Source organism: Aquarana catesbeiana, linkage group LG03 (assembly GCF_042186555.1).
Source record: "Aquarana catesbeiana isolate 2022-GZ linkage group LG03, ASM4218655v1, whole genome shotgun sequence".
Taxonomy (NCBI): domain Eukaryota; kingdom Metazoa; phylum Chordata; class Amphibia; order Anura; family Ranidae; genus Aquarana; species Aquarana catesbeiana.
The window spans coordinates 16890917-16918348 of NC_133326.1; the positions used below are offsets into that span (position 1 = coordinate 16890917).

General features: G+C 44.1%; 1 protein-coding gene across 1 annotated transcript in view; it reads left to right on the forward strand.

Annotated features, from left to right (window-relative positions):
- The window catches only part of IGDCC3 (immunoglobulin superfamily DCC subclass member 3), a 272243-nt gene that overhangs the window by 193965 nt on the left and 50846 nt on the right, over positions 1–27432 (forward strand). The window contains exon 7 of the mRNA XM_073618325.1: positions 14041–14206. Within this exon, the coding sequence (XP_073474426.1) occupies positions 14041–14206 (166 nt within the window). The remainder of the gene's footprint in view (positions 1–14040; positions 14207–27432) is intronic.

Sequence of the window (27432 nt, forward strand, 5' to 3'; positions counted from 1 at the left end):
GCTACAGTATCTCACAAAAAGTGAGTACACCCGTCACATATTTGTAAATATTTTATTATTATTTATTTATTGGAACCATGTCCTGTGGTCTGATGAGACCAAGATAAACTTATTTTGTTCAGATGGTGTCAAATATGTGTGGTGGCAACCAGGTGAAGAGTACAAAGACAAGTGTGTCTTGTCTACAGTCAAGCATGGTGGTGGGAGTGTCATGGTCTGGGGCTGCATGAGTGCTGCCGGCACTGGGGAGCTACAGATCATTGAGGGAACCATGAATGCCAACATGTACTGTGACATACTGAAGCAGAGCATGATCCCCTCCCCTCGGAGACTGGGCCGCAGGGCAGTATTCCAACATAACGACCCCAAACACACCTCCAAGATGACCACTGCCTTGCAGCGTATTAGCGCTAGAAATAGAAATAGGAAGAAAAAAAATTAAAAATAAAACAAATGCAGCCACCACATCTAAGGGTTGGTAAGCTGCAATACAGTGGAACCTCGGTTTGCGAGTAATGCGGTTAACAAGCGTTTCGCAAACCAAGCACTGTATTTCTAAAATTCCTAAGTCGGTTTGCGAGTGTTGTCTCGCAAAACGAGCAGGATTCAGGCCAAAAGCGGTGTGCAGTACCGCTTTTGGCCTGAGGTGGCGGGGCGCAGGAGCAGAGCCGAAAGTTGCCGTACGGAAAGGCCCGAGGACAGTTCGACTGACCTCGGCAAACCTCGGAAAGGCTCGTGAACGGAGTCTTTCCGAGGTTTGCTGAGGTCTGCCGAAGTGTCCCTCGGGCCTTTTTGGCCGTTTCCGAGGCTCTCCGGCGCCCCCCGCCCGCCTCTGGCCGCATGCGGTATTGCATCCCATTGAAGTCAATGCGGAACAAATTATTTTCCTTTCCATTAACTTCAAAGGGAAAACTCGCTTTGATATGCGAGTACATTGGATTACGAGCGTACTCCTGGAACAGATTATGCTCGTAATCCGAGGTTCCACTGTATATAACATTTTTAGTTTTGAGGTTTAATACCTTTTTAAGCAAACACCATTACTTGTATGTAGGCCTACATGCAAGATTCTTGAATCCAGAACTTGTCCTCTCATAACCTAATTTTGCTTTGAAAAAAAAAAAAAAAGGAAAATTGTGAATATCTGGGATGAAAGAAGACAGGAATAGATCTTTATCTGGTGAAGAGGGAGCGTCTCGTCTCGCGGTTCTGCCGTGTGATTACTTCTTTGCATTTCCCCCGCTGATTCCTCTTCCATTAAATTACAAATGCCGCCGCTATTTAACGCAGTGAAAAGTTTTGAACTCCGGGCAGTTTCGGCGGCGGTGATTGTGTTTAATATATCGACCCTCTCGAGTTCTTCCCTGAATGTTCAGATTTTTTTTTTTTTTCCCAGCGCCGCTTTTCCTTGTAGAGAAAAAGAAAGACACAAAGCCCCCCCGACAATGGGGGAGATCTTTGCATTGAATGTACAGCAGTGTTCACATCCACCCACATTCCTCTCCGGCATCTTTCACCGCCGCTCCTATAAAAGCGCAAATTACCGTCCGCCATTGAGGGGGAGCCGGCCATCTGGCCATGGCCTGGGTGAAGAATGGTGGATGCCGAGGGTGGGAGCGAAGAACGCCTCCGTGTTTTCTGCCTATGATATATCTGCTGTACATTCTTTTAGGCTTCTGCGGCGAATTTAAAGGAGATCTAGACTTTTTGAAGACGTTTTAGGCTTCTGTAACATAATCATTACTTTACATGAAAAAGAAGAAAAAGGAAACAAATGGTGGTTTTTACTCTAGAAATCGTGGCGGTTCTTTAGACGATCGCATAGTTCAGGGGTCTCCAAACTTTCTATACAAAGGGCCAGTTTTACTGTTCTTCAGATTTTAGGGGGGTTGGACTGTGACCAGTGTGGAACGCAGAACAGGCCTCAGTGTAGGTAAGAGTAGACAATTCCTCAGGCTTGGTGGTCAGCGAGAGTAAGAAAAATAACATATCGCCTGTGGTCTGTAGGAGGAGAAATAGTGCCCCATCATTGGTATTAGTGGTAGGAATAGTGCCCCATCATTGGTATTAGTTGGAGGAATAGTGCCCCATCATTGGTATTAGTGGGAGGAATAGTGCCCCATCATTGGTATTAATTGGAGAAGTAGTGCCCCATCATTGGTAATAGTGGTAGGAATAGTGCCCCATCATTGCTATTAGTTGGAGGAATAGTGCCCCATCATTGGTATTATTTGGAGAAGTAGTGCCCCATCATTGGTATTAGTTGGAGGAATAGTGCCCCATGGTATCAATAGGAGGAATAGTGCTCCTTCATTGCTATTAGTTGGAGAAGTAGTGCCCCATCATTGGTATCAGTGATAGGAATAATGCCCCTTCATTTGTATTAGTTGGAGAAGTAGTGCCCCATCATTGGTATTAGTGGGAGGAATAGTACCCCATCATTGGTATTAGTTAGAATAATAGTGCCCCATCATTGGTATCAGTGGGAGGAATAGTGTCCCATCATTGGCATTAGTGCATCGAATAGTGCCCCATCATAGGTTTTAGTTGGAGAAGTAGTGACCCATCATTGGTATTAGTGGTAGAAATAGTACCCCATCATTCGTATTAGTTGGAGGAATAGTACCCCATCGTTGGTATTAGTTGGAGGAATAGTGCCCCATCATTGGTATTAGTGGGAGGAATAGTGCCCCATCATTGGTATTAGCTAGAACAATAGTGCCCCATCATTGGTATCAGTGGGAGGAATAGTGCCCCATCATTGGTATCAGTGGGAGGAATAGTGCCCTATCATTGGTATTAGTGGGAAGAATAGTGCCCCATCAATGGCGTCGGTGGGAGGAATAGTGCACCATCATTGGTATTGGAGGAATAGAGCCTCTTCATTTTTATTAGTAGAAGGAATAGTGCCTCATCATTGCTATTAATGGATTGAATAGTGCCCCATCATTGATATTAGTGAGAGGAATTTTGTCAACATTGACATGAGCTCGGTTGAAAATCACCACATCCCCAGGTAAAGACATACAGAAAGAAAAATGATGGGGACTTTATAAGTGCTGAAACCTCCTCCTATGCCGCGTACACACGGGCGGACTTTCCGACCGGACTGGTCCGACGGACCGAATCCGGCGGACAATCCGACCGTGTGTGGGCTGCATCGGACTTCCGACAGGCCGTTTCGGTCGGAAATCCGACGGACTTTAGATTTGAAACTTGCTTAGTCGTAGCTCCGCCGGACTCAGTTCCTGACGGAAAGCCCGCTCGTCTGTATGCTGGTCCGACAGACCAGATACGACGGAGGGGCAGGGTACTGCATCTTGCGCTCGCTGCAATAGGAAAAACACATTTTCCTATTGCGGCGAGCGTGAGGTATACCAGGCCCTTAGGTCTGGTATGGATTGTAAGGGGAACCCCCTACTCCAAAAAAACGGCATGGGGTCCCCCCCAAAATCCATACCAGACCCCTATCCGAGCATGCAGCCCCTCCTGAGCCGTACCAGGCCGCATGCCCTCAACATCGCCACCCCACCCCAAAGCACCATGTCCCCATGTTAACGAGGACAAGGGCCTCTTCCCGACAACCCTGGCCGTTGGTTGTCGGGGTCTGCGGGCTTATCGGAATCCGGGAGCCCCCTTTGATAAGGGGGCCCCCAGATCCCGGACCCCCACCCTATGTGAATGAGTATGGGGTACATCGTACCCCTACCCATTCACCTGGGGAAAAAAGTGTCAATAAAAAAACACACTACACAGGTTTTTAAAGTAATTTATTAGACAGCTCCGGGGGTCTTCTTCCGACTTCAGGGGTCTTCTTCCGACTTCGGGGGTCTTCTTTCGACTTCGGGGGTCTTCTTCCGACTTCGGGGGATCTTCTTTCGATTTCGGGGGTCTCTTCTCCCAGTGTTCGACCTCTTCTGCTGGCTCCTCCGCTATCTTCTGCCGCTCTTTTGCTAGCGGTGGCCCGGACTTCTGCCTTCTGCCTTCTTGTCTTCTTCCCTCTTCTCTTCTTCCGATGTTGACACGACGCTCTCTCCGGCTGTAATGCTCTCTGAGCGAAATGGTTTCGGCGGCCAAAATTTCGATGCATCTCTAGTCTCCATGCATCTCAAACATAGTAATTCCTCCCCAGGAAAAGATGTAACTATCACTCAAATATAGAAATGAAATCACTATTCACAAGGCAATCTATCACATGAGGGAGGAAAAACACAAATCCGACGTGTTTCGCCTTGTTGGCTTCTTCAGGGGCTTGGAGGGGAATGATACAATAGAGTTGCTGAAAAAGAAATAGATACACATAATATACATCCAAAATATATCAAAATGACCTGTCTTTTACAGTCAATAATTTATATCATGATAAAAAAATTCATATAAATGTGACTGATTATTATTATTATTATTATTGATAATAATTGACTGATCACTTACAATGAGTATATATTGACTTCAGAAGAGCCGCTTAAAGGCGTTTTATATTCCTGCCAGAGCAATCAGGCACAGACTGGGCGCCTAATGACGAATGCCGGACGGGCACACAGGCCAGACAGAGGAGCCTCACCAAGGGGCCACAAAATCGGTCTACCGCATAGGGGTTAGCAGCCCAGGCCATTGAATCCAAAAGTTTAAATGGAAGGCACTCTAAAAAGAGAAAAGCAAATTGCTAATACACCCCCATGTCCAGGGACAAGAATAACCATTCACATCTATAGCACATTCCCCACATGTAAACATACCTAAGAAAACTTGTGTTCAAGGTATATATAGGTCCCAGTGACAGGGATGGTATACAAAGTGTCTTAGTCTGGAATGACATAAAAGAGATTGCACTCATTCCCTCTCCAAAAAGACCCCCGAAATGCCCTATGTCACTATAAGGAACTCAAACCAAAATCAGCTAGACCTGTGCGGTTCGTTTCGTTCCACATTAAAATTAGGACGAATTTTCGTTATTCGGAAATTCGGATGTATCTGTCAGAAACCATGAGATCAGGCCGAGACAGAAGTACAGTTAAATCACACTTGTTTAATAATAAAAGTAAAAAGAACAAATATAGTCAAAACATAGCCAAAGTTCAGTAACCGGAACGGATAGTCAGACAAGCCAGAAGTCAGGGATCAATGTAGTGGAACAGCAAGCAGGATCTGGAGCCAGTAGGGATGTCAGCAAAGTAAGTCTTGAACAGGATCGCAGGAGATAGTCTCTGTAATGTTGACCAAGGCGAAGGCAGAGATCCACTGGACTGAACGGCTCAAGTAGGCAGCACTGACGAGCAGGAAATCATCAACAGCTGAGTAACTGTGGAGAGATAGGAGCTGACAATTAGCCGACAGCTGAGCGGCCAGCTCAGAGGAGGAAGGGCTGAGCCCAGCCCTGACAGCATCCGAATTTCCGAATTAGAATAGTACCGAATTTAAAGGAATCTCAAATAACGAAATTCGAATTCGGACAAAATTCGAAAAGTTTTCCAATTTCCAAAGAGAATAAAAAAATAAAGGAATAGAATAGAAAAAAAATATATATTTTTTTTCTATTCTATGCCTTTATTTTATATTCTATTTTATTCTTTTTGGAAATTGGAAAAGTATTTGAATTCGAAAACTTTTCGAATCGATTCGAAAATGAATAAACTAAATGAATCCAAAAACGAATGAAACAAATTTAACTAAACAAATTTATGTAAATAACTAATTGAAATGAAAGAAAACAAATTTTTTCGTTCTGCATATGTTTAAAATCAACATACCTTATGTCCAGTACAGAAAAGACAAAATGACGGCCGGGCGGTGGCTTTCCCATCCTGACTGGATGTCATATCCCGTCAGGATGCGCCAATTGCGGGGCCGACCCGAGTACCGGCTTGTTGCCGGTTCCACGTGACCGCCGTGGCGAATCACATCAGGTCATGTGACAGTTGTACACAATGGATGGCTTCCTTTCAAGCCATCCAATGTATACCGATGTGTTGCTAGCTGTGATTGGTCAATTCGATCACATGGTACAGACAGGGCCAATCACAAGCCCATTTGTACCATGTTATTAGCTTTAACCAATCACAACAAAACAGACTGAATGAATCAGTTTCATTCAGTAAAATGCTTGCTATGAGCAAACATAATGTGAAATAAAAAAAAAAAAAAAATCCTGATCACTTTCCCAGAGCAGTACAGTGTTACTATGGTAACATTATATTGCTCTGATCGCAGTGTGTTGAAAAAAAAAATTGTAAAAAAAAAAAAAAGTAATGAAAAAAAAAATGTAAAAAAGTGATAACATCTTTTTTTTTTCCTACTGTCACCAGTCAGTGTCCCTGATCACCGCCACACCAGTTATATGATGACGCTGTACTGCACTGGTGACAGGATGTAAAAAACGTCTTCATTTTCCAATAGATTATGACAAATAAAATTACAACTTCAAAAAACCTGCCATGCCTCTTACTAAATACCTTGGACTTTCTACTTTCCAAAAAAGGGGGTCATTTGGGGGGGGGGGGGTATTTGTACTATCCTGCCATGTTAGGGCCTCAAGAAATGATATGGTCGTCAGTACATGAGGATTGATTCATTTTCAGATATATCCCATAGTTTGTAGACTCTATAACTTCCCTATATACTAAATAATTCACACTGATTTGGGTTATTTTCACCAAAGAAATGTAGCAGAATACATGTTGGGCAAAATTTATGAAGAACAATTATTTATTTGCAAAATCTTATAACAGAAACAGAGAGAAACACGTTTTTTTTTTTTTTTTTCTAAATTTTCAGTCTTTTTTTGTTTATTTATTTATTTATTTATTTAGTGGTGAATAAATACCACCAAAAGAAAGCTCTATTTGTGTAAACAAAATTATGACATTTTTTTGGATACAGTGTTGCACGATCGCAAAGTTGTCATTCAAAGTGTGACAGAGCTGAAAATTGGCCTGGGGCAAGAGGGGGGTAAATGTGCCTGGTATTGAAGTGGTTAAAGCGGTTGTATACCCACACAAAAAAATAAAAATAAAATAAAATAAAAACCTGTAAGGCAAAGGCATAATGAGCTAGTATGCACCGCATACTTATTATAAAATAATATAAATATAATATAAATATAATTAATATTAAATACTTACCTTCGTTCGAGGTGTCGGCATCGGATCCCGGTCACCGCCGAGGGAGCTGACATTTTCCCCTCGGCGTGTGTTCCGGGTTCGCGGCTCCGGCGCTGTGAGTGGCCGGAGCCGCAATGATGTCACTCCTACGCATGGGCGTGGGAGCTAAGAGGCTCCTCTGTCCTCCACTCATTACCTGTATTAATGGCACCTGTTTGAACTTATCAGTATAAAAGACACCTGTCCACAACCTCAAACAGTCACACTCCAAACTCCACTATGGTGAAGACCAAAGAGCTGTCGAAGGACACCAGAAACAAAAAATTGTAGACCTGCACCAGGCTGGGAAGACTGAATCTGCAATAGGCAAGCAGCTTGGTGTGAAGAAATCAACTGTGGGAGCAATAATTAGAAAATGGAAGACATACAAGACCACTGATAATCTCCCTCGATCTGGGGCTCCACACAAGATCTCACCCCGTGGGGTCAAAATGATCACAAGAACGGTGAGCAAAAATCCCAGAACCACACGGGGGGGGGGGGGGGGAACCTAGCGAATGACCTGCAGAGAGCTGGGACCAACGTAACAAAGGCTACCATCAGTTACACACTACGCCGCCAGGGACTCAGATCCTGCAGTGACAGACGTGTCCCCCTGCTTAAGCCAGTACATGTCTGGGCCTGTCTGAGGTTTGCTAGAGAGCATTTGGATGATCCAGAAGAGGATTGGGAGAATGTCATATGGTCAGATGAAACCAAAGTAGAATTGTTTGGTAGAAACACAACACGTTGTGTTTGGAGGAGAGAGAATGCTGAGTTGCAACCAAAGAACACCATACCTACTGTGAAGCATGGGGGTGGCAACATCATGCTTTGGGGCTGTTTCTCTGCAAAGGGAACAGGACGACTGATCCGTGTACATGAAAGAATGAATGGGGCCATGTATCGTGAGATTTTGAGTGCAAACCTCCTCCCATCAGCAAGGGCATTGGAGATGAAACGTGGCTGGGTCTTTCAGCATGACAATGATCCCAAACACACCGCCCGGGCAATGAAGGAGTGGCTTCATAAGAAGCATTTCAAGGTCCTGGAGTGGCCTAGCCAGTCTCCAGATCTCAACCCCATAGAAAACCTTTGGAGGGAGTTGAAAGTCCGTGTTGCCCAGCCACAGCCCCAAAACATCACTGCTCTAGAGGAGATCTGCATGGAGGAATGGGCCAACATACCAGCAACAGTGTGTGACAACCTTGTGAAGACTTACAGAAAACCTTTGACCTCTGTCATTGCCAACAAAGGATATTGAGATTAACTTTTGATATTGGACCAAAAACTTATTTTCCACCATAATTTGCAAATAAATTCTTTCAAAAATCAGACAATGTGATTTTCTGGATTTGTTTCCACATTTTGTCTCTCATAGTTGAGGTATACCTATGATGACAATTACAGGCCTCTCTCATCTTTTTTTAAGTGGGAGAACTTGCGCAATTGGTGGCTGACTAAATACTTTTTTGCCCCACTGTATGTGTGTGGGACCGACTTGCGCTTTTGCCTTTGTGCATGAGCTAGACATGTGCAATTCGTTTAGTACCCAATTCGTTTTTTTATGAATTTTGACAAATTCGTTCATTTACGAATCTCCAAATTTTTCTAATTCCTAAATTCCGAATTTCCAAATTTAGAATTTCCGAATTTCAAATTTCTGAATATCAAATTTCTGAATTTCAAATTTCCGAAATTTCTGAATTTCAAATTTCCGAAATTTCGGAATTTCGAAATTTCGGAAATTGGAAATTCGGAAATTGGAAATTTCAGAAATAGGAAAATTTCGGAAATTAAAAATTTTGGAAATTCGAAATTCGGAAATGTGAAAATTCGGAAATTCGGAAATGTGAAAATCCGAATTTTCCTGACTTTCCGAATTTTCGAATTTCCAAATTTCCGTATTTTCTAAGCAACAAGGATTTCATTGCTTCTTGCAATTCATTGCGGTTTCAGTTTGTTTGTTTACCAGCCGTTACCGGTTGGTAAATAAACAAATTCGGAAATTCAGAAATGTGAAAATCTGTATCTTCGGATTTCTGAATTTACGAATTTCCAAATTTGCGTATTTCCGAAAATGCGAAAATACGGAAAGTTGGAAATTCCAAAATTTGGAATTCGGAAATTCAGAAATCCGAAACTTCGGATTTTCAAATTTCTGAATTTGTTTATTTACAAGCCGGTAACAGCGTGTAAATAAACAAACTGAAACAGCGATGAATTCCAAGAGGCAATGAAATCCTTGTTGCTTCTGGTTTCCGACATCACAGAGTGGGAGGACCACATCAGTTCCTTCCACTCAGTGTTCAGATTCCGATGCCACCAGTAGCATCAATCCTGGGCTCCCGGGGGCACGGGAGAGCCTGGGAAAAGCAGCAGCAGGAGGGAGGGGGGTGGGCCCTTCTGTTGCCTGTAAAAGCGATCCCGCGGCTGCATAGCCAGCTGGATCATTTTTACATGATAAAAGAATTACCTACTGAAAAAAACGGTCCTGGAATCATAGTTCTAGTCTCAACCATGATCCCGGTAAAGCCACTTCAATACGAGGCCGGATACACTCACCGGACACTTTTTTAGGTACACCTGTTCAATTGCTTGGTAACAGAAGCTGCTGTTCAGCCAATCACATGGCAGCAACTCAATGCTTTTAGGCAGCTAGACGTGGTGAAGACAACTTGCTGAAGTCCAAACAGAGCATCAGAATGGAGATTTAAGTGACTTTGAACGTGGCATGGTTGTTGGTGCCAGATGGACTGGTCTGAGTATTTCAAAAACTGCTGATCTGCTGGGATTTTCACGCACAACCATCTCTCAGGTTCACAGAGAATAGTGGGATAAAAAGGGAAAATATCCAGTGAACGGCAGTTGTGTGGAGGAAAATGCCTTGTTGATGTCAGAGGAGAATGGGCAGACTGGTTTGAGATGATAGAAAGGCAACGGCAACTCAAATAACCTCTCGTTACAACCTAGGTATGCAGAATATCATCTCTGAACGCACAACACATCCAACCTTGAAGCAGGTTCTACAGCAGGGCTACAGCAGCAGAAAACCACACCGGGTGCCACTCCTGTCAGCTAAGAACAGGAAACTGAGGCTACAATTTGCACAGGATCACCAAATTGGACAATAGAAGATTGGAAAAACGTTGCCTGGTCTGATGAGTCTGGATTTCAGCTGCGACATTCAGATGGTGGGGTCAGAATTTGGCGCTTGGATCCATCCTGCCTTGTATCACCGGTTCAGGCTGGTGGTGGGGGTGTTATGATGTGGGGGATATTTTCTTGGCACACTTTGGGCCCCTTAGTACCAATTGAGCATCATTTAACCTCCATGTCCTACCTGAGTATTTTTGCTGACCATGTCCATCCCTTTATGACTACAGTGTCCCCATCTTCTGATGGCTCCTTCCAGCAGGATAATGCCCCATGTCACAAAGCTCCAATCATCTCACCACTGGACAATGAGGTCCCTGTACTCCAATGGCCTCCACACTCACCACATCTCATCCAATAGAGCACCTTTGGGATGTAGTGGAACGGAAAAGACAAATCTGCAGCAACTGTGTGATGTTATCATGTCACTATGGTGCAAAACCTCTGAGGAATGTTCCCAACACCTTGTTGTATCTCTGCCACCAAGAATGAAGGTAAAAGGGGGTCCAACCCGATACTAGCAAGGTGTACCTAATAAAGTGGCCGGTGTGTGTATACAAAGTACTCAAGTTGGATCAGACATTGGAATTCCTTGCCATTGCAGGTGGCCAATTCTTAATTAGAGGCTTTTCTTAGCAGTATTGGCATCTCCAACTATTTTTAAGAGGATTCCTCACCGGTGAGATTAATCCGAGGAATAATTCCGATGCCATTCAAAGAGGGATTTTTCTTCCCGCTGTGAGGATTAGTTGGCAGCTGCCAAACTGAGATTTTGCTTTGACTTCTTCTGAAACAGCAATATTGTAATTGACGAAAAAAAGGTCCAAATATCTCCAGATGGGGGTCAGGTAAGTAGAGAAGACTGGTCATGCCCTTACCCCCGTTATCCGAATACAGCGAGTATAAACTTGCACAGCTGGCTCTCCTCTGTTTTCAATGCTCTGCAGGGGACCGAAATTAATCGTCCGCCCCGTAGAAGTCTTTGGTGATTTAAGCAGAGAGCTGGCTGCCAGCGAAGCCTGGGAGGAGGAGAAGTGTGCCAGCTCCCGAATGTTAGACCTGAAAATCTCCGGATCAAATGAATGAAGAGACAAGTGTAGTGCCTGTAAGTGCCGTGACCGCACTCCCATCTACAGATCTTCAAGTCTTACTTCATAGAAGGTTAAACCTACACTAAACTCTGGTTTAAAAAAAAATTCGATCCAAGTATGTATTAACTTAACCATTTCAATACCGGGCACTTTCACCCCTTTCCTGCCCAGGCCAATTTTTAGCTTTCAGCGCTCTCACACTTTGAATGACAATTGCGCGGTCATACAACACTATACCCAAACTAAATTTTTTGCATTTTGTTCACACAACTAGAGCTTTCTTTTAGTGGCATTTAACCACTACTGTGTTTTTTTTTTGCTAAATAAACATAAAAAAAGACAGAAAATGAAAAAAAAAAAAAAAACGTATTTTTCTTAGTTCCTGTTATAAAATTTTGCAAATAAATAAATTGCGGTATTGCATCCCATTGAAGTCAATGCGGAACTAATTATTTTCGTTTCCATTGACTTCAATGGGAAAATTCACTTTGATATGCGAGTACTTTGGATTAAGAGCATACTCCTGGAATGGATTATGCCCGTAATCCGAGGTTCAACTGTATATTGCAGCCTTCCTGGAAAATAACGCTAGGTCTTATTTTCGGGGTAGGTCTTATTTTCAGGGAAACACGGTATTTAGTGAAAATAACTCAGTGTATATTATTCAGTCTGTAGGAAAGTTATAGAGACCACAAACTATGGGATATATCTGAAAATTGATCAATCCTCATATACTGACAGACAATCTCATTTGTTGAGGTCCAAAAATGTCAGGACAGTCCAAATATCCCCCTCCCCCAAAAAAAAAAAAAAAAAAAAAAAAACCTTTTTGGAAAGTAGACAGTCCAAGGTATTTAGTAAGAGGCATGGCGAGTTGTAATTTGTTGTCATAATTTTTGGAATATTAAGAAATGTAAAAGAAAAAATTAAGGAAATACATAAAAAGATCTATAAATAAGAAAAAAAAAAAGATGTAGTGGCTATCCAACACAGAAAAGAACTTGAAAAATTACTTTCTTTTAAGAATTTATTGAATGGACAATTATATTGTATTGCAACACTATAGTTTTTTTTATTGAGGTACCAGTCTTATCTTTCTATTTGCTGTATTCGTTTATAATTGTTATACTGTAGTTTTAGATTTGCTCTGTAGATTTAGTAAATGTTCACAGACAGAGTAGAATTATACATGCCCTAAAGGAAAAGCAGAGGGTGTTTTAAGCAGGGCTTTTTTTCAGGGGGAACTTGGTGGAACTCAGTTCCACCACCTCTGGCTCAGACCCTTTGGTGCCTGCTCACCACAATCACTTGTAAACACAGAAGTCTGGTTTCTGTGTTTACAAGTGACAGCTCTGCAAATCCGTTGTCGGAATTTCCGATCGTGTGTACACAAATCCGACGCACAAAGTGCCACGCATGCTCAGAATAAATAAAGAGATGAAAGCTATTGGCTACTGCCCCGTTTAGAGTCCCGACGTACGTGTTTTACGTCACCGCGTTCAGAGCGATCGGATTTTCCGACAACTTTGTGTGACCGTGTGTATGCAAGGCAAGTTTGAGCCAACATCCGTCAGAAAAAATCCTAGGATTTTGCTGTCAGAATGTCCGAACAATGTCCGACCGTGTGTACGGGGCATAAGAAGAAAAAAAACCTTCAGACCTCGGCTTCCAGCCACTTTCTGTGGGTTCTGGTGATATCAACAGGTCCCCCAGCAACATTTGATCCTCCCCAGCAGCTTTTGATCGTCCCCGGCAACAATAAATTCACCCAGCAGCAATAGATCCACCCCAGCAACAATTTTTTTCCCCCCAGCAACAATAGATCCACACCAACAACAATAGGTCCACCCCAGCAACACTTGATCTCCTTCAGCAACAATAGAACCACTCCAGAAACAGTAGATCCACCCGAGCAACAATAGATTCCCCAGCAACAATAGATTCCCCAGCAACAATGGATCCCCTGCAGCAGCAATAGAGTCACCTCAGCAGCAATAGATCCTCCACAGTAACAATAGGCCCCTCCCATACCTCCCAACTTTCTGAGATGGGAATGAGGGGAACCCATTAGCAAAAGTATATAGGCATAGGACACACCCCCTGCCACGCCCCTTCAAAGAAGAATTTTACAAAAAAAACCCGCAAGTGCTTTTTTATCACTACTATTGCTTTATATTGGCTTTTGGAAGTTACAAACGTAGCAATTTAGAAATTGGATGAAAGGTTTAGCACTGGGAAACACATTCTGATAGATAAGTAGTGTATTTTATATACAATTATATAGATCAGACCAACATGAGGGACAGATGAGGAGGAATGAGGGACAGAGGGACTTTGATCCGAATGCGGGACAGTCCCTCAAAATCAGGGACAGTTGGGAGCTTTGCCCTCCCGCAACACTACACCCCCCCCCAACATTAACAGACCCTCCAGCACGCCAATGCACCCAGTACATACATTCATTGCTGGAGGAGTGACTGGAACTGCATGCCACCATGTTCCCACTGGAAAAAAAAAAATCCCTGCAAGGAAAACCAAACCCAGTCCTGATTCCATCTTTTATATTTTTTTCTCTATGTCCTCTTATAATGACAGCTTGGAGCCCTCCATGGTGCATATTTAGCCCTTTCTTCTATATTTTTTGTCTCTTATAGCCCCAGCTGAGTTTGTCCAGCACCCGCAGTCCATTTCCCGGCCCGTTGGCACTACAGCAATCTTCACATGTCTGGCCCAGGGAGAGCCACCGCCTCAGATCACATGGCTAAAGAATGGCCAGGAGCTGGAGCCCAATGGACATATCAAGCTGAAGAACAACAACAGGTATGATGGAAAAAGAGGCAATGGTGAGAAGATATAGAACAGCTGTGACTGCTGTTAAATGAAATGTATACCTTTAAAACTAGACATACCCATTCTAGCATAATTCTTCTGATAATGCTGGATGCATTGTGCAAAATGAACTCCGTTGTTATGGAAAGGGTAGCGGATTGCAGTAAACTACCTAAGTAACAATAGACAATACAGGCTACATCCCTAGTAGAGGGTTGTACCACCATCACTTACAGCGGGGGTCTCCAAACTTTCCAAGCATAGGGCCAGTTTACTGTCTTCAGGCTTTAGGGGGGGTCCGGACTGTGGCCAGCGGAAGTAGAAAATGCCCCGAGATCAGTGCCCCATCATTGGTTTTAATGGGAGGAATAGTGTCCCATTGTCGATATCAATCAGAATAGTGCCCCATTTATGGTGTCAGTAGGGAGAACGGTGCCCCATCATTGGTGTCAGTTGGTGGAATAGTGCTCCATTGATGGTGTCAGTAGGGAGAACGGTGCCCCATCATTGGTGTCAGTTGGTGGAATAGTGCTCCATTGATGTTGTCAGTAGGGAGAATGGTGCCCCATCATTGATGTCAGTTGGTGGAATAGTGCTCCATTGATGGTGTCAGTAGGGAGAATGGTGCCCCATCATTGGTGTCAGTTGGTGGAATAGTGCTCCATTGATGGTGTCAGTAGGGAGAATGGTGCCCCATCATTGGTGTCAGTTGGTGGAATAGTGCTCCATTGATGGTGTCAGTAGGGAGAATGGTGCCCCATCATTGGTGTCAGTTGGTGGAATAGTGCTCCATTGATGGCGTCAGTAGGGAGAACGGTGCCTCATCATTGGTGTCAGTTGGTGGAATAGTGCTCCATTGATGGTGTCAGTAGGGAGAACGGTGCCCCATCATTGGTGTCAGTTGGTGGAATAGTGCTCCATTGATGTTGTCAGTAGGGAGAATGGTGCCCCATCATTGGTGTCAGTTGGTGGAATAGTGCTCCATTGATGGTGTCAGTAAGGAGAATGGTGCCCCATCATTGATGTCAGTTGGCGGAATAGTGCTCCATTGAGGGTGTGAGTAGGGAGAATGGGGCTCCATCATTGGTGTTAGTTGGTGGAGTGGTGTCCCAAGGGCTAGAAAAAGGCAAGCAAAGGGCTGCAGTTTGGAGACCACTTCCTTTTAGCATATACAACCAAAAAAGAACAATTGGTGAATGAGACTTTAAAGTGGTTGTAAAATTAAAAATGAACAAAGCATATCCTTCGATAGTGTGTACTTGTCTCAATCCAAAGCAAGCTGTGTGCTCTATGCTGTGCATTGTGTGCCATCAGATCCCCACTTCCTGCCTTCTGAACCTGAGAAATAACCTTCGATCTGTGTAATTTGAACAGATGTAGAAGAGAGGGGGCTGCAGATTAACAGGTACAACTTATGCAGGATGTTTCATCTCTTTGTATCACCTTAGGATAGTCACTTCACTGGGTATATATAAGGGTTTACAACCACTGTAAACAATTTGACCACAAGATTAAGTGTGTATGTGGTTTAAGCTATGGGATATTGACTACTGTACAAAGAATGTCTCACACTTCCTCTAAACCCCCCCCCAAAAAAACTGCCAGGGGATAAAAACCCATCATTAGTCTATTAAAAAAAAAAAAGTTTTGTCTTTAGTTTTAGGTCAAAGTTGGCTAATAACCACAGCTCACATTTAAATAGTTTTATGGGCGGGGTCAACCTTATTGAAACCAGGGTCCGGTAGATTCCTCCAAAACCCTCCATGTCCCAACATTAAATAAATAAATACATTAATTAAAAAATCATACTTACACAACAAAAGTATGGGAATGCAAAGTATATACTGAAATGCATATTGCTGAAGGGGGCTGGGGGCTACTGTGGGGTAATGAGTCTCCCGGGGGGAGGGGGATTGAGTCTCTCCAAAAGGATGGGGGCTTTTCAGAGACACTGTGGTAGACTAGATGGCGCTGTTTGGGTTAGGGGGCACTGTGGGAGGTTGGAGGGCACTCTGGCAGACTGTTGGATTGGTGGCACACTGTGGGACTGGGGGCTGTGCAGAGGGCTAGGGAGCACTTTGGGAGGTTGGGGGGGACTGGTAGGGTGGTTGAGGTGCACTGTGGCCAATTATGGGAGTTTGGGGGTACTATAGGAGCTAGTGCCAGGAGGCACTGTGGTAGGTTAAGGGATCTGTAGCTGACTGGACGCCCAGGAAAAAGGGGACCCTGTCCTGGAAGCCGTCTCTGGAAAGAGCTATCCTAGAGACAGGAGCTTTGTAGTGACACTGTGGGAGACTGGAGAGCACTGTGGGACTAGGGGGCACTGTAGGAGGTTGGGGGGCACTCTGGGACACTGTTAGATTGGTGGCATGGGGCAGGTGGGGGCTGGGGGCTTTGCGACAGGCTGGGGGGGCTTTGGGAGGCTAGCTGGCACTGTTAGAGGTTGATGGGAACTGGTAGGGGGTTGAGGGGAACTTGTGGGGCTTGGGGGGCACTGTGGGCAATTATGGGAGCTTAGGGGTACTATAGGTGCTGGGAGACACTGTGATAAGTTAAGGGATCTGCAACTGACTGGACGACCAGAAAGAGGGAGTCCCTGGCCCGTAAGCCGTCTCTGGAGGGAGCTGGAGTCTCTCCTAGAGGATGGGAGCTTTGCAGGGTCACTGTGGGACACTGGAGGTCACTGTGGGACTAGGGAGCACTGTAGGAGGTTGGGGGGCACTCTGGGACACTGTTGGATTGGTGGCACAAAGGGGGGGGGAGCTTTGCAGGGACACTATGGGAGGCTGGTGGGCACTGTGGGACTTGAACTAGAGACCTTGTGGGAGTTTGGAGGGCACTCTGGGACACTGTTGGATTATTGTCACGCTGAGGCTTTGCAGCAGGCTTAGGGGCACTTTGGAAGCCTAGCTGGTACTGTTGGAGGTTGAGGGGGACTGGTAGGGGAGTTAAGAGGCACTGTGGGCAATAATAGGAGTTTTGGAGTACTATAGGAGCTGGCAGTCACTGTGGTAGACTAAGGGATATGCAGCTGACTTAATGCCCAGGAAGAGGGAGGCCCTGGCCTGGAAGCGATCTCTGAAGGTTGCTGGAGTCTCTCCTAGAGGATGGGAGCTTTGCAGGGACACTGTGGGAGACTGGACGGCACTGCGGGACTAGAGGGAACTGTGGGTGGTTGGAAGGCAGGCTAAGACACTGTTGAATTATTGAAACACTGAGGGTCTGGAGGCTTTGCAGTAGGCTAGGGCACTCTGGGAGGCTAGCTGGTGCTGCTGGAGGTTGGGGGCACTTGGGGCGATTCAGGGGCACTTTGGACAAATATGGAGGGAGGGCTTGGCTTGTGCAGCAGACCAAAGCCCAGAACCATTTCACTAAAGCTGCCAAAGTACCATTACTAGCTCAGTGATCATTGTCACCAATATTTCACCACATATAGGGGATCTTCAACTGGCCGGACACTTGAGAGGAGAGAGGCCCTGGCACGGCAGTGTCCCACAGCCTGGTGGTTGAGAACCACTTTGCTATAGCTGCCAAAGTACCATTACTAAGTTATCTATATTACCAATAATCATGTGTAAAATGTAATTACCTACAGCTACTCACATTTCAGTTTTTAGTAGAAGGAACATGTATAAGAAGATCTCTGTTTTGAAGTTGACTGTTGTTGATCTTTGCACATCTTCGGAGCTCTGTGCAGTACCTTACAAAATATAAGCCTGTACTGTTTCCCCATTCGTATTAGCAAAATCTAATTTTCTAAACACATTTCCGAATTGCTGCCAGGAGGTTGAAAAGTTGAGGTGTATCCATGCCATAATCCTGCTCTGCTATTATGGGATATGAGTAATCCTACCATGGCTGGGATGTTAATATTACTGAACAGCATGACCCCCACTCTAGTTTGTCATCTTGATGGTCTAAGCTGCTTCACTTTCTGGGGTCACACCCTGCCAGAGAGGTGGTTGTAATCTTGGACGATAGGGAGGGGGGGTACAAGTATCCAGGAAACATCACCATGGTAATCCGTAACTAGGGCTCAGAGCTGTATTGATCCCCCCCCACCACCACCACCCTCTCCATGGTAATTAAAGTCTTTCATTTCAATAGAAAGAGGCCTCCAGCCAGAAGGGTCCCTGACTTCAACTTTTAGATGCTTAACCCCTTGACTGAATCACTTTAAAAGCCCCTTGCTGATGACAGGCAAATCACTGGCGAGGAGAAGGTTAAAGCGAGTAAAGTTTACCAGTGACAACGGCGGTAAAGAAAACGCAGAATAGAGCGGCCATGTTTTAATTGTGCCTCGTTCCAGTGACCCAAGAACCCCAGGGGTCTGTCATTTTTTTTTAACTATCGGGCTTGGAAGAGGTTAACCAAGATAAATGAGAGGCTACCATACATTTGCAAGATTAATCAAGCAAGACCATTACCTAATACATAGGATAAAACCAGACAGATCATTGTAATTCCAGCACAAAGGAGCCAACAAGCAGATGCAGTGTCTGGATAGACAAAGGGGACTTAATGTTCTGTATAAAATTGCATTATTAATTGATAATATGATCACTGGCTGTCATTTGTAATTGCTCTATCATTCTGTTCCGCCTGGTGATTTGGGAATACGTACCACCTCCTCTGCTGGGTGCTTATCCACAGCAGTCCTCCACAAAAACTTCCTCCAGTTGGGTTGGCTGGGCTCTTTCTGCCCAATATCTGGTTCTTGATTAATGTACCCAAAGTACATATTAAAATGTCAGCTACTGTGTCATTAGGGTCGTACAAATGAAAATTGCTGCTGATTGGGAATTAACGCCCTCATTATAAACCTTCTAAGTTCTCATTATCCTTTTTATGTTAATACATTGGGATTTTTGGCACGTCAGGAAAGTGCCTCCAGGACAGTGAACCCTTGGACCATTCCTAATTTTACATGTGACATCTGCCCTCACATGCTCTGCTTAGTCCACATGTGTCAAACACAAGACCCACGGGCTGAATCCGTCCTACCAGGTCATTTTATGTGGCCCTCACATCTCTCCTGCAGCTACAGCACCCCCCCCCCCCCGTCTCAGCCCCCACCTTGTCTCAGTAGTCAGCAGCAGAGAGGAGGACAGAACTCCTCCACCAGATCCTGCGCTTCTCTGTGCAGTCACAGGCAGGGACCGTGGGCCCCTATAGTGTAGCAGAAATAGAAAGTCCTTAGTGATAGCTGTCCTACTGATGAACTACTGCTCCCAGTCAGCACTCTTCAGGCCCTGCTAGCCCTCCTGGAGGTGCAGGTGCTCTTTTTGCTTCCTCATAGAGGGTAAAGAAAAAAAAGGGAGGGACCTGTAACCCTAAAAAAAAAAAAAAACCCTCCTCCCCTCCCTTCCCCTAAGGGAGGAGAGAGGAGAAAAAAAAAGAGAAAAAATGTATTATCTACTCTATCCACTCTCCTCATCCTCCCCCTCACCCCCTACAACCAGCAAGTTGGGTTGCATTCAGGCAAGGAGCCAAGCTAAATTGGGTGCCAATATAAATCCTGAATAATAATAATAATAATAATAGGATTCACACCAATGAGGTTCCTTCCTTCCTCTGAGTTAATATAATGGTTCCATGGAGCCCAGATTTTATCATATATCTCTCAATTCTGCCTAGTTTTCCAAACCAGATCTTCTAATCTATTCACACCTTCCACCTCTAAGCCATAATCCCACTGAAGGTGATCAGATCTGCTTCCAGGTGAGGGGGATATAAGATTTAGCCACATTCAAAAGGTGGCACATAATAATATTTTTACGTGTCTTACCCGAAGTTTTAAACTCATGCATAAGGAAAAAAATTGGGTCTTCGGGAATCTCAAGTTCACTGAATTTTTGAGTAATCCTTTGGCCCTCTTTCCAATAGTCCCTGATGCTAGGGCATGACCAGAAAACATGTAGTAATGTCCTTCGCTCCTTCCGGCACCGCCAACATCGATCAGAAACATTTGGAAAATATCTATGGAGGACGGCCGGGGTACGGTACCATTGGGAGAAGATCTTAAAGTTTGTTTCCTGCATTTTTGTACGGATTGAGGTTTGAAATACGGAGTGAATTCCAGTTTTTTTTTGTCAAAGCTTAAAGCGTTTGTAAAGGTGTTTTTTTTTTTTTTTTAAAATAACAAACATGTTATACTTACCTTCACTGTGCAGCTCGTTCTGCACAGAGTGGCCCCGAACCTCGTCTTCTGGGGTCCCTCGGCGGCTGTTTCAGCTCCTCCCCGCAAGCATTCACCACCTTAATGCGAGCTCCCTCGCACGGTGGTGAGTGCTTGCGGGCGCGCTCCCGTGATACAGCCGGCGGCTATAGCCGCTCGCTGTATCACTCGGCCCCGCCCCCCGGCGCGCCGCGTCATCGGATGTGATTGACAGCAGCGCGAGCCAATGGCTGCGCTGCTTTCAATCCATCCACTGCAGCCAATCAGCGGCCAGGGTGAGCGGAGGAACAGATGTCGGGAACGCGAAGCTGACTTTCGAGGCGTCAGGTAAGTAAAACGGGGGGCCTGGGGGCGGCGGTTCTGTCAGAAGTTTTTTCACCTTAATGCATAGAATGCATTAAGGTGAAAAAATTTTTACCTTTACAACCCCTTTAACTGAACAAGCTGAAGTTTCAATCTGATTGGCTACCATGTACAGCTGTACCAGATTTTGCACTCTCCAGTTTTAGTAAATCATCCACATTGTTTGGTGAATGGGTGCCTTTAAATTCACATGCACCCAATATATCTTTCATGTAGCATTTACCTCCTGTAATACATCTGCCCTTAGCTGCTTAGCTGAGAAAGCCCCTCTTCCAGATTAAAGAAAAAAAAAAGCCAATAAAGACTCCTGGGATGTATGACATCATTTTGGCCTAAGCCAGAAACCAGGAAGTAACTGAAGAAATGTAAAAAAAACAAACAAAACAAGTAAATATAACCCACCTTCCTATCTATTTACTAATACTTACTTACATAGTATGCCCCAGTTGAAGTTTAATTGGACGAAACGCGTTGGTCTTGGCTTTCTGCTTCCCACATTGCCCTTCCTTTTTACTCTGTGATCACAGTTTTTTATTCTTACCGATGTATGTTGGTTTTTATAATAAAAAACCTACTTTTTTGACCTACACCATATGGAGGCATTTTTTTCTTTCCATAACCCTCCGGACGAGAGTTCTTTGCCGTCCAGTCTGACCTTCAACGCCTGAGTTCCAGCATTGGTGACCCTTACATCTTAGTTCCGGTCTGGCGGGTACCTGTACACCCCTTGGAGTCGTGTCTGGAGGTCCTGGGTTCCTTAAAGATTTGTCATCTTGCCGATTTTGTCACCCTCGCTTTACTGACTCGTTGTCGCTAACATTTGAGTCCACCTGTTCCGGTGAGAGTAGATACACTTCTCCTTTTTGTTGAAGATGTACCATCCCTGATGCTCTACATGCCGGACAGTACCACTGCACTCCATCCCTGATTAACCACTTTTTGGTGGTGGACTTACACCGGTCCTTCCAGGACCTTTACACTTATTGGACCTTCCAAATTTCCATCCTTTTTATTTTTAATTTTTTTGTATGATTGATTTCTTATCACTTATTTATTATGTGCATATAGCCATACATGTTCACCTTTTAGCGCTACATTTTCATTATCCTCTCTTCTCTACTGCCTTTCAAAGTGCATAATTTATATAGCTTGTCTGAGCTTTCAGAAAGCAGGGGGCAGAGAGCTGAAGTTACACACAGTGAGGTGAGCTGAGAGCTGATTGGAGGGAAGGGACACACCCCCCTGCGACTAATGAACCCGGAAGCAACAATATGTATTACATGACTTCCGGGATCACAGCTGGCATTTCCTGGCTATCAAGCATGATCTGTACTTCATTAGCTGAAGTGGAGTGCAGGAGAAACAGTGGGGGTCTAATACACTCCCAATGTCTCCATAAAGAAGACCTGTCACCTGCCCAAGCTATCACTCTGGATATATCACTTTGGGTACCATTAGTTTTAAATGAAATGAAAAAAAAAATATATATACTGTATATATAGATATATAGATATATATATCTATATATCTATATATATATATATATAGAGAGAGAGAGAGAGAGAGATAGATATATATCTATATCTATATCTATATCTATATATATTTATATATAGATATAGATATAGATATATCTATATATAAACAACTAATAATTGGAATAAAACAAACAGGAATAATACATGGTTTTCAAGTATATTTGTTTTTACTTAAAATGAAAATATGCATTTGATAAACAGTTCTATAGATTTTGTGCAACATTAAAAATTGCAATTGCCACCATTTTATTCTCCGGGGCCTCTGCTTTCAGAAAATACACATTTGTTTGGAGATTTTAGGCAATTTTCAGCAAATACGGCAGATTTTAACATGTGCATGAAAAGTAAAAAATTGCCCCGATAGACAAGTGATTCCTCATCAGCACAATTGCCTCCGAACAAGAATATTTTTTTTTTCTAAAAGCAGAGGCAGTTGCAAGTTTTTTTATGTCACACAATATTTGCGCAGCTCTTTGTAAAACGCCTGTTTTCAGGAAAAAAATATGGTAACAGGGGTTTTCTTTGCACAAAAGCACAATTTAATACATATTTTTTTGGTAAAATATAAAAGATGGGGAGGCATGGAGTAAATAGATACCCAACATGCCAAGTCTTAAAATTGCACACGCCTGTGAAATTGCAAAAAAATGACCGCACCTTAAAAAAAAAAAAAAAATGACTGCACCTCACGTGTGGCGCAATTGCCTTTTACGTACACAAGCTGCCCTACATGCATGTTTGCATTTGGGTGTGTGCGGGGAGCAACACAGGTGCGTTTACATTTTTGTTTTCATTATTCTTATTTTTTAAAGAAATTTTACATTTTTGGACACTTTTTTAATTTAAAGTGATTTTAAAGTCTCGCTTTTTTTTTTTCTATTAACCACTTAAGGACCGGAAGGATTTGCGCCCTTAATGACCAGGCCATTTTTTGCTATTCGGCACTGCGTCGATTTAACTCACAATTGCGCGGTCGTGCGATGTTGTACCAAACAAAATTGACATCCTTTTTTTCCCACAAATAGAGCTTTCTTTTGGTGGTATTTGATCACCTCTGCGTTTTTTTATTTTTTGCGTTATAAACAAAAAAAAAACGACAATTTTTGAAAAAAAAACATTTTTTTTTTCTTTTTGCTATAATAAATATCCAAAAAAAAAAGTCTTCATTAGTTTAGGCCAATATGTATTCTTCTACATCTTTTTGGTCAAAAAAATATCGCAATAAACTTATATTGATTGGTTTGCACAAAAGTTATAGTGTCTACAAAATAGGGGATAGATTTATGGCATTTTTTATTTTTTTTTACAAGTAATGGTGGCGATCTGAGATTTTTAGTAGGACTGTAACATTGCGGCGGACAGATCGGACACTTTTGACGCTTTTTGGGACCATTGACATTTATGCAGTGATCAGTTCTATAAAAATGCACTGATTACTGTGTAAATGTCACTGGCAGGGAAGGGGTTAACACTAGAGGGCGATCAAGGGGTTAAATGTGTTCCCTGGTAGGTGTTTCCAACTGTGGGAGGATGGGACTGACTGGAGGACGAAAGAGATCGCTGTTCCTAATCACTAGGAACAGCAGATCTCTCTCTCCTCACCTGTCAGAACGGGGATCTGTCTGTTTACATTGACAGTTCCCCATTCTGGCTCTCTGTGAAGTGATCGCGGGTGGCCGGCGGACATCGTGGCCGCTGGCCACGTGAATCGGCTCCAACGTCACGCCCCCCTATCGCACGCCCCCTATCACTCTTAAAGTGGCCGATATACACCTACAGCGATTCGCGCAGGAGAGCCAACCTGCCGCAGTAGAATAACGGCGGCTCGTCCTTAAGTGGTTAAAATAACAAACATGTTATACTTACCTGCTCTGTGCAGTTGTTTTGCGCAGGGCAGCCCGGATCCTTATCTTCTCGGGTCTCTCACCGGCGCTCTTAGCCTCCCCTCCTCTTGAGTGCCCCCACAGCAAGCAGCTTGCTGTGGGGGCACCCAAGCCGCAGCTCTGTGTGTCCATTCAGACACGGAGCTGCAGTTTTGGCCCCGCCCCCTGTCTCTCCTCATTGGCTGAGTTTGAGTGACAGCTGCGGGAGCCAATGGACATCGCTGGATCGAGATGGGGCTTAGGTAAGTATGAGGGGGGGCTGCTGCACACTGAAATTCCGCCAACAAAAGTCCAATGGAGCATACACACGGTCGGAATTTCCGACCAAAAGCTCACATCGGACTTTTACTGGCGGAATTTCCGATCGTGTGTACGCGGCATAAGCATTGAGTTTCTGCTTCTATAATATGGACTGCTTAAAGCTGAACTCCAGGAATGATTTGTATTGCATACCTACATTGATCCAGCTTGGCACAATGTAAGTACACAATGGTACATTTATAGAACACTTTGTATTTTTTAATAAATAAAAGGCACTCTCTCATTGGACAAAAAGGAGATTGGTATGCCACCACCTTTTCTGTTCACTGCAAACAATAAGAGAATGCCTTGCATCCATTGAAAAAAAAGGTGCTCTGTAAATGGTGGCAATGTTAGGTGAGCGCCCCCCCTCTGTGGCCAGTATGCAGAGGGGCAGCTGTGCCTAGTTGGACCAATGTAGGTATGCAATACAAATAATAAATGGAGTTCATCTTTAGGACCATGTAGTACTGAGCATTTTTTTTTTATCTCATTTTCCAAGTGCAAGCCTGAAGGTTGTGGCATATAGAGAGCTCTAAGAATGTGCTCAAAATCGTACACTTTCCCACCATTGTCAGGGCATCAACAGCAATAGAAGTGCTCGAGGACCTGGCAGCTCTGCCAATACTTCAAATGGTTGCAGGAATTCTCAATGGCGCATTGGCACATAAGCAATGCACACCATACGCGGACTTGAACAGGCGCGCACGGGTGCGCACCGAACCGTGCAGGTGCACTGCCCCTCAGACATGTTTTGGCGCCAGTGGGCCTTTATAAGGAAGCCTGTCAGTGATTACAGTTGCTGGTTGATCTTCGGCTACTCCAGTGTGTTATCTCCATGATATTCCTGTTCCTGTGTCTCCTGTTACCGACCCGTCTTGTCCTTGACTTGTCTCCTGCCTGCTTCCTGTGTTTGACCTCAGCTATCCACCTGACTACGTCTGCTCTGATACCCAGCTGGCTCCCGACCTCGGCTGTCCACCTGAACACGTCTGCTCCGATACCTACCTGGCTCCTGATTTCGGCTTCCTCCAACCATGCTCCAGTCTTGGCACTATCCTAGACCTGCAACATCTCATGGGTGCCATCTGTCTGCTGACTCCAGCACACCAGCAGTACTCTGAAACTTCCTGCACACATTCCAGCAGACGACCCGTGCAACTTTGGGCCTGACCCCTCCTGGGGGGGTCTGAAACTTAGACACAAGGGAAGCCCTCTCTCCATTGCGCTCCAGCACCCGGTACGTGACAGCAATGCACAGGAACATGCTGGCTTTTAGCAGGCACGCACACCCACATGCATCTGTTAACATGTGCGTCTTTGAGCACACCAAACACATGGTGCCTCATATCAGTGTCCTGATATGTAAATAACAGTTAGCTCCTATGGGCTCTGGGACATGCCCTTCCACCTTCTGCGTCCTTCTATTGGCCAACCACTCTGATGGGTTGCCTTACTAACCAACAGTAAGTTACAGCTGGTGTGAATGGACTAGTCAGAGCTTGCTTCCATGGGAGCTGGTTGTTCCTTGAATAACACAGCTCCCTGGTATTCCATGCTCCCAACATGCCCTACAGTGAACTGAAAGAGGGGCACCTGCAATAAAAATGAAAAGGCAAGCTTATTGTTTCTTTCTACCCATGAGGACACATTGAGGCTCCTTCTGGCACTCCCTTTAAGATGTGTGATTAGAAGGATTTGAGAAAGCTGCTTGACTCTCTTTTAATTGCTTTGTAAATGCTGGAGCGGCAGACTGGGCAACAGACTGGAATTTCAAGCCAAGATTAACATGTTTAATTGTAATACATTTAAACCATAAAATACCATCCCAGGAGCATATCGGTGGATCATGTTCCTTTTTAAAGACCTATTCAACCTAACACACCTAAGAGCAGCTTTTCTCAACCTTTTTACCCCAGAGGAACTCTTGATATAATCTGTCAGGTCTGGAAGACCCTTGAAGGTCTTGAAGAACCCGCGCTAAAACCAGTTCATTGATGGTCAGAGGGAAAAGTGCCCCTTTCATTAGTGGCCAGTGGGAAGAATGCTCCTTACGTTGGTGGTCAGTAGGAAGAATGCTACTTACAATGGTGATAAGTGGGAAGAATGCTCCTTATGTTGGTGATCAGTAGGAAGAATGCTACTTACATTGGTGGTCAATAGGAAGAATGCCCTCTTTACAGTGCTAGTCAGAATGCTTACACACAACTGAAAAGATCATTGGTGTCATATAGCTGGCTTAGCTAAGTGGTGTTGGCCCTGGATCTATGCAGGCAACATAAAATGGGTAACAATCATCCACAGCTCAAGGAACCCTTAACAACCTCAGAGGGAACCTTTGAGTTCCATGGAACCCTGGTTGAGAATAGCTGCTTTAGAGAGATGCTATACAGTGAAGCTATATAGGAACCACTTAGTATGACCCTTTCCCCAATGTTAATTGTGATAGGGCAAGGGAATATGCTAGGTAAACACTATTGATGGTTTTCAGAAGGCCTTTTTTCCTCATATACAGACATTTTAGGACAGTGCCTGTGTGAAACCACACCAAGTCCCTAAACTATATAAAAGGGTTCCAGTTGTAGTATCCACACAATCAAACACCTCCCATGATTATTATTATTATTATAAAGGATTTATATAGCTCCAGCAGTTTGCACAGCGCTTTACTAAACAAAGGGAGACAGTACAGTTATAATACATTTCAAGAGAAGAGGGTTAGGAGGGCCTTGCTTATGGGAGCTTACAATTTAAAGGGAAGGGTAAGTGATGCAAAGGGTAATAACTGTGTGAGGAAGAATTGTTCGAGAAAGCAAGATTCAGCTGCCAACAAGAGGTGGGATAAGCTTCCCAAAAGAGATGAACTTTCAAGGATCACCTAAAGAAGGATAGAGTAGGAGATAACTGGACAGGTAGGGGTTTAAAGTTCAAGAGAATAGTAGAGGCTCTGGAGAA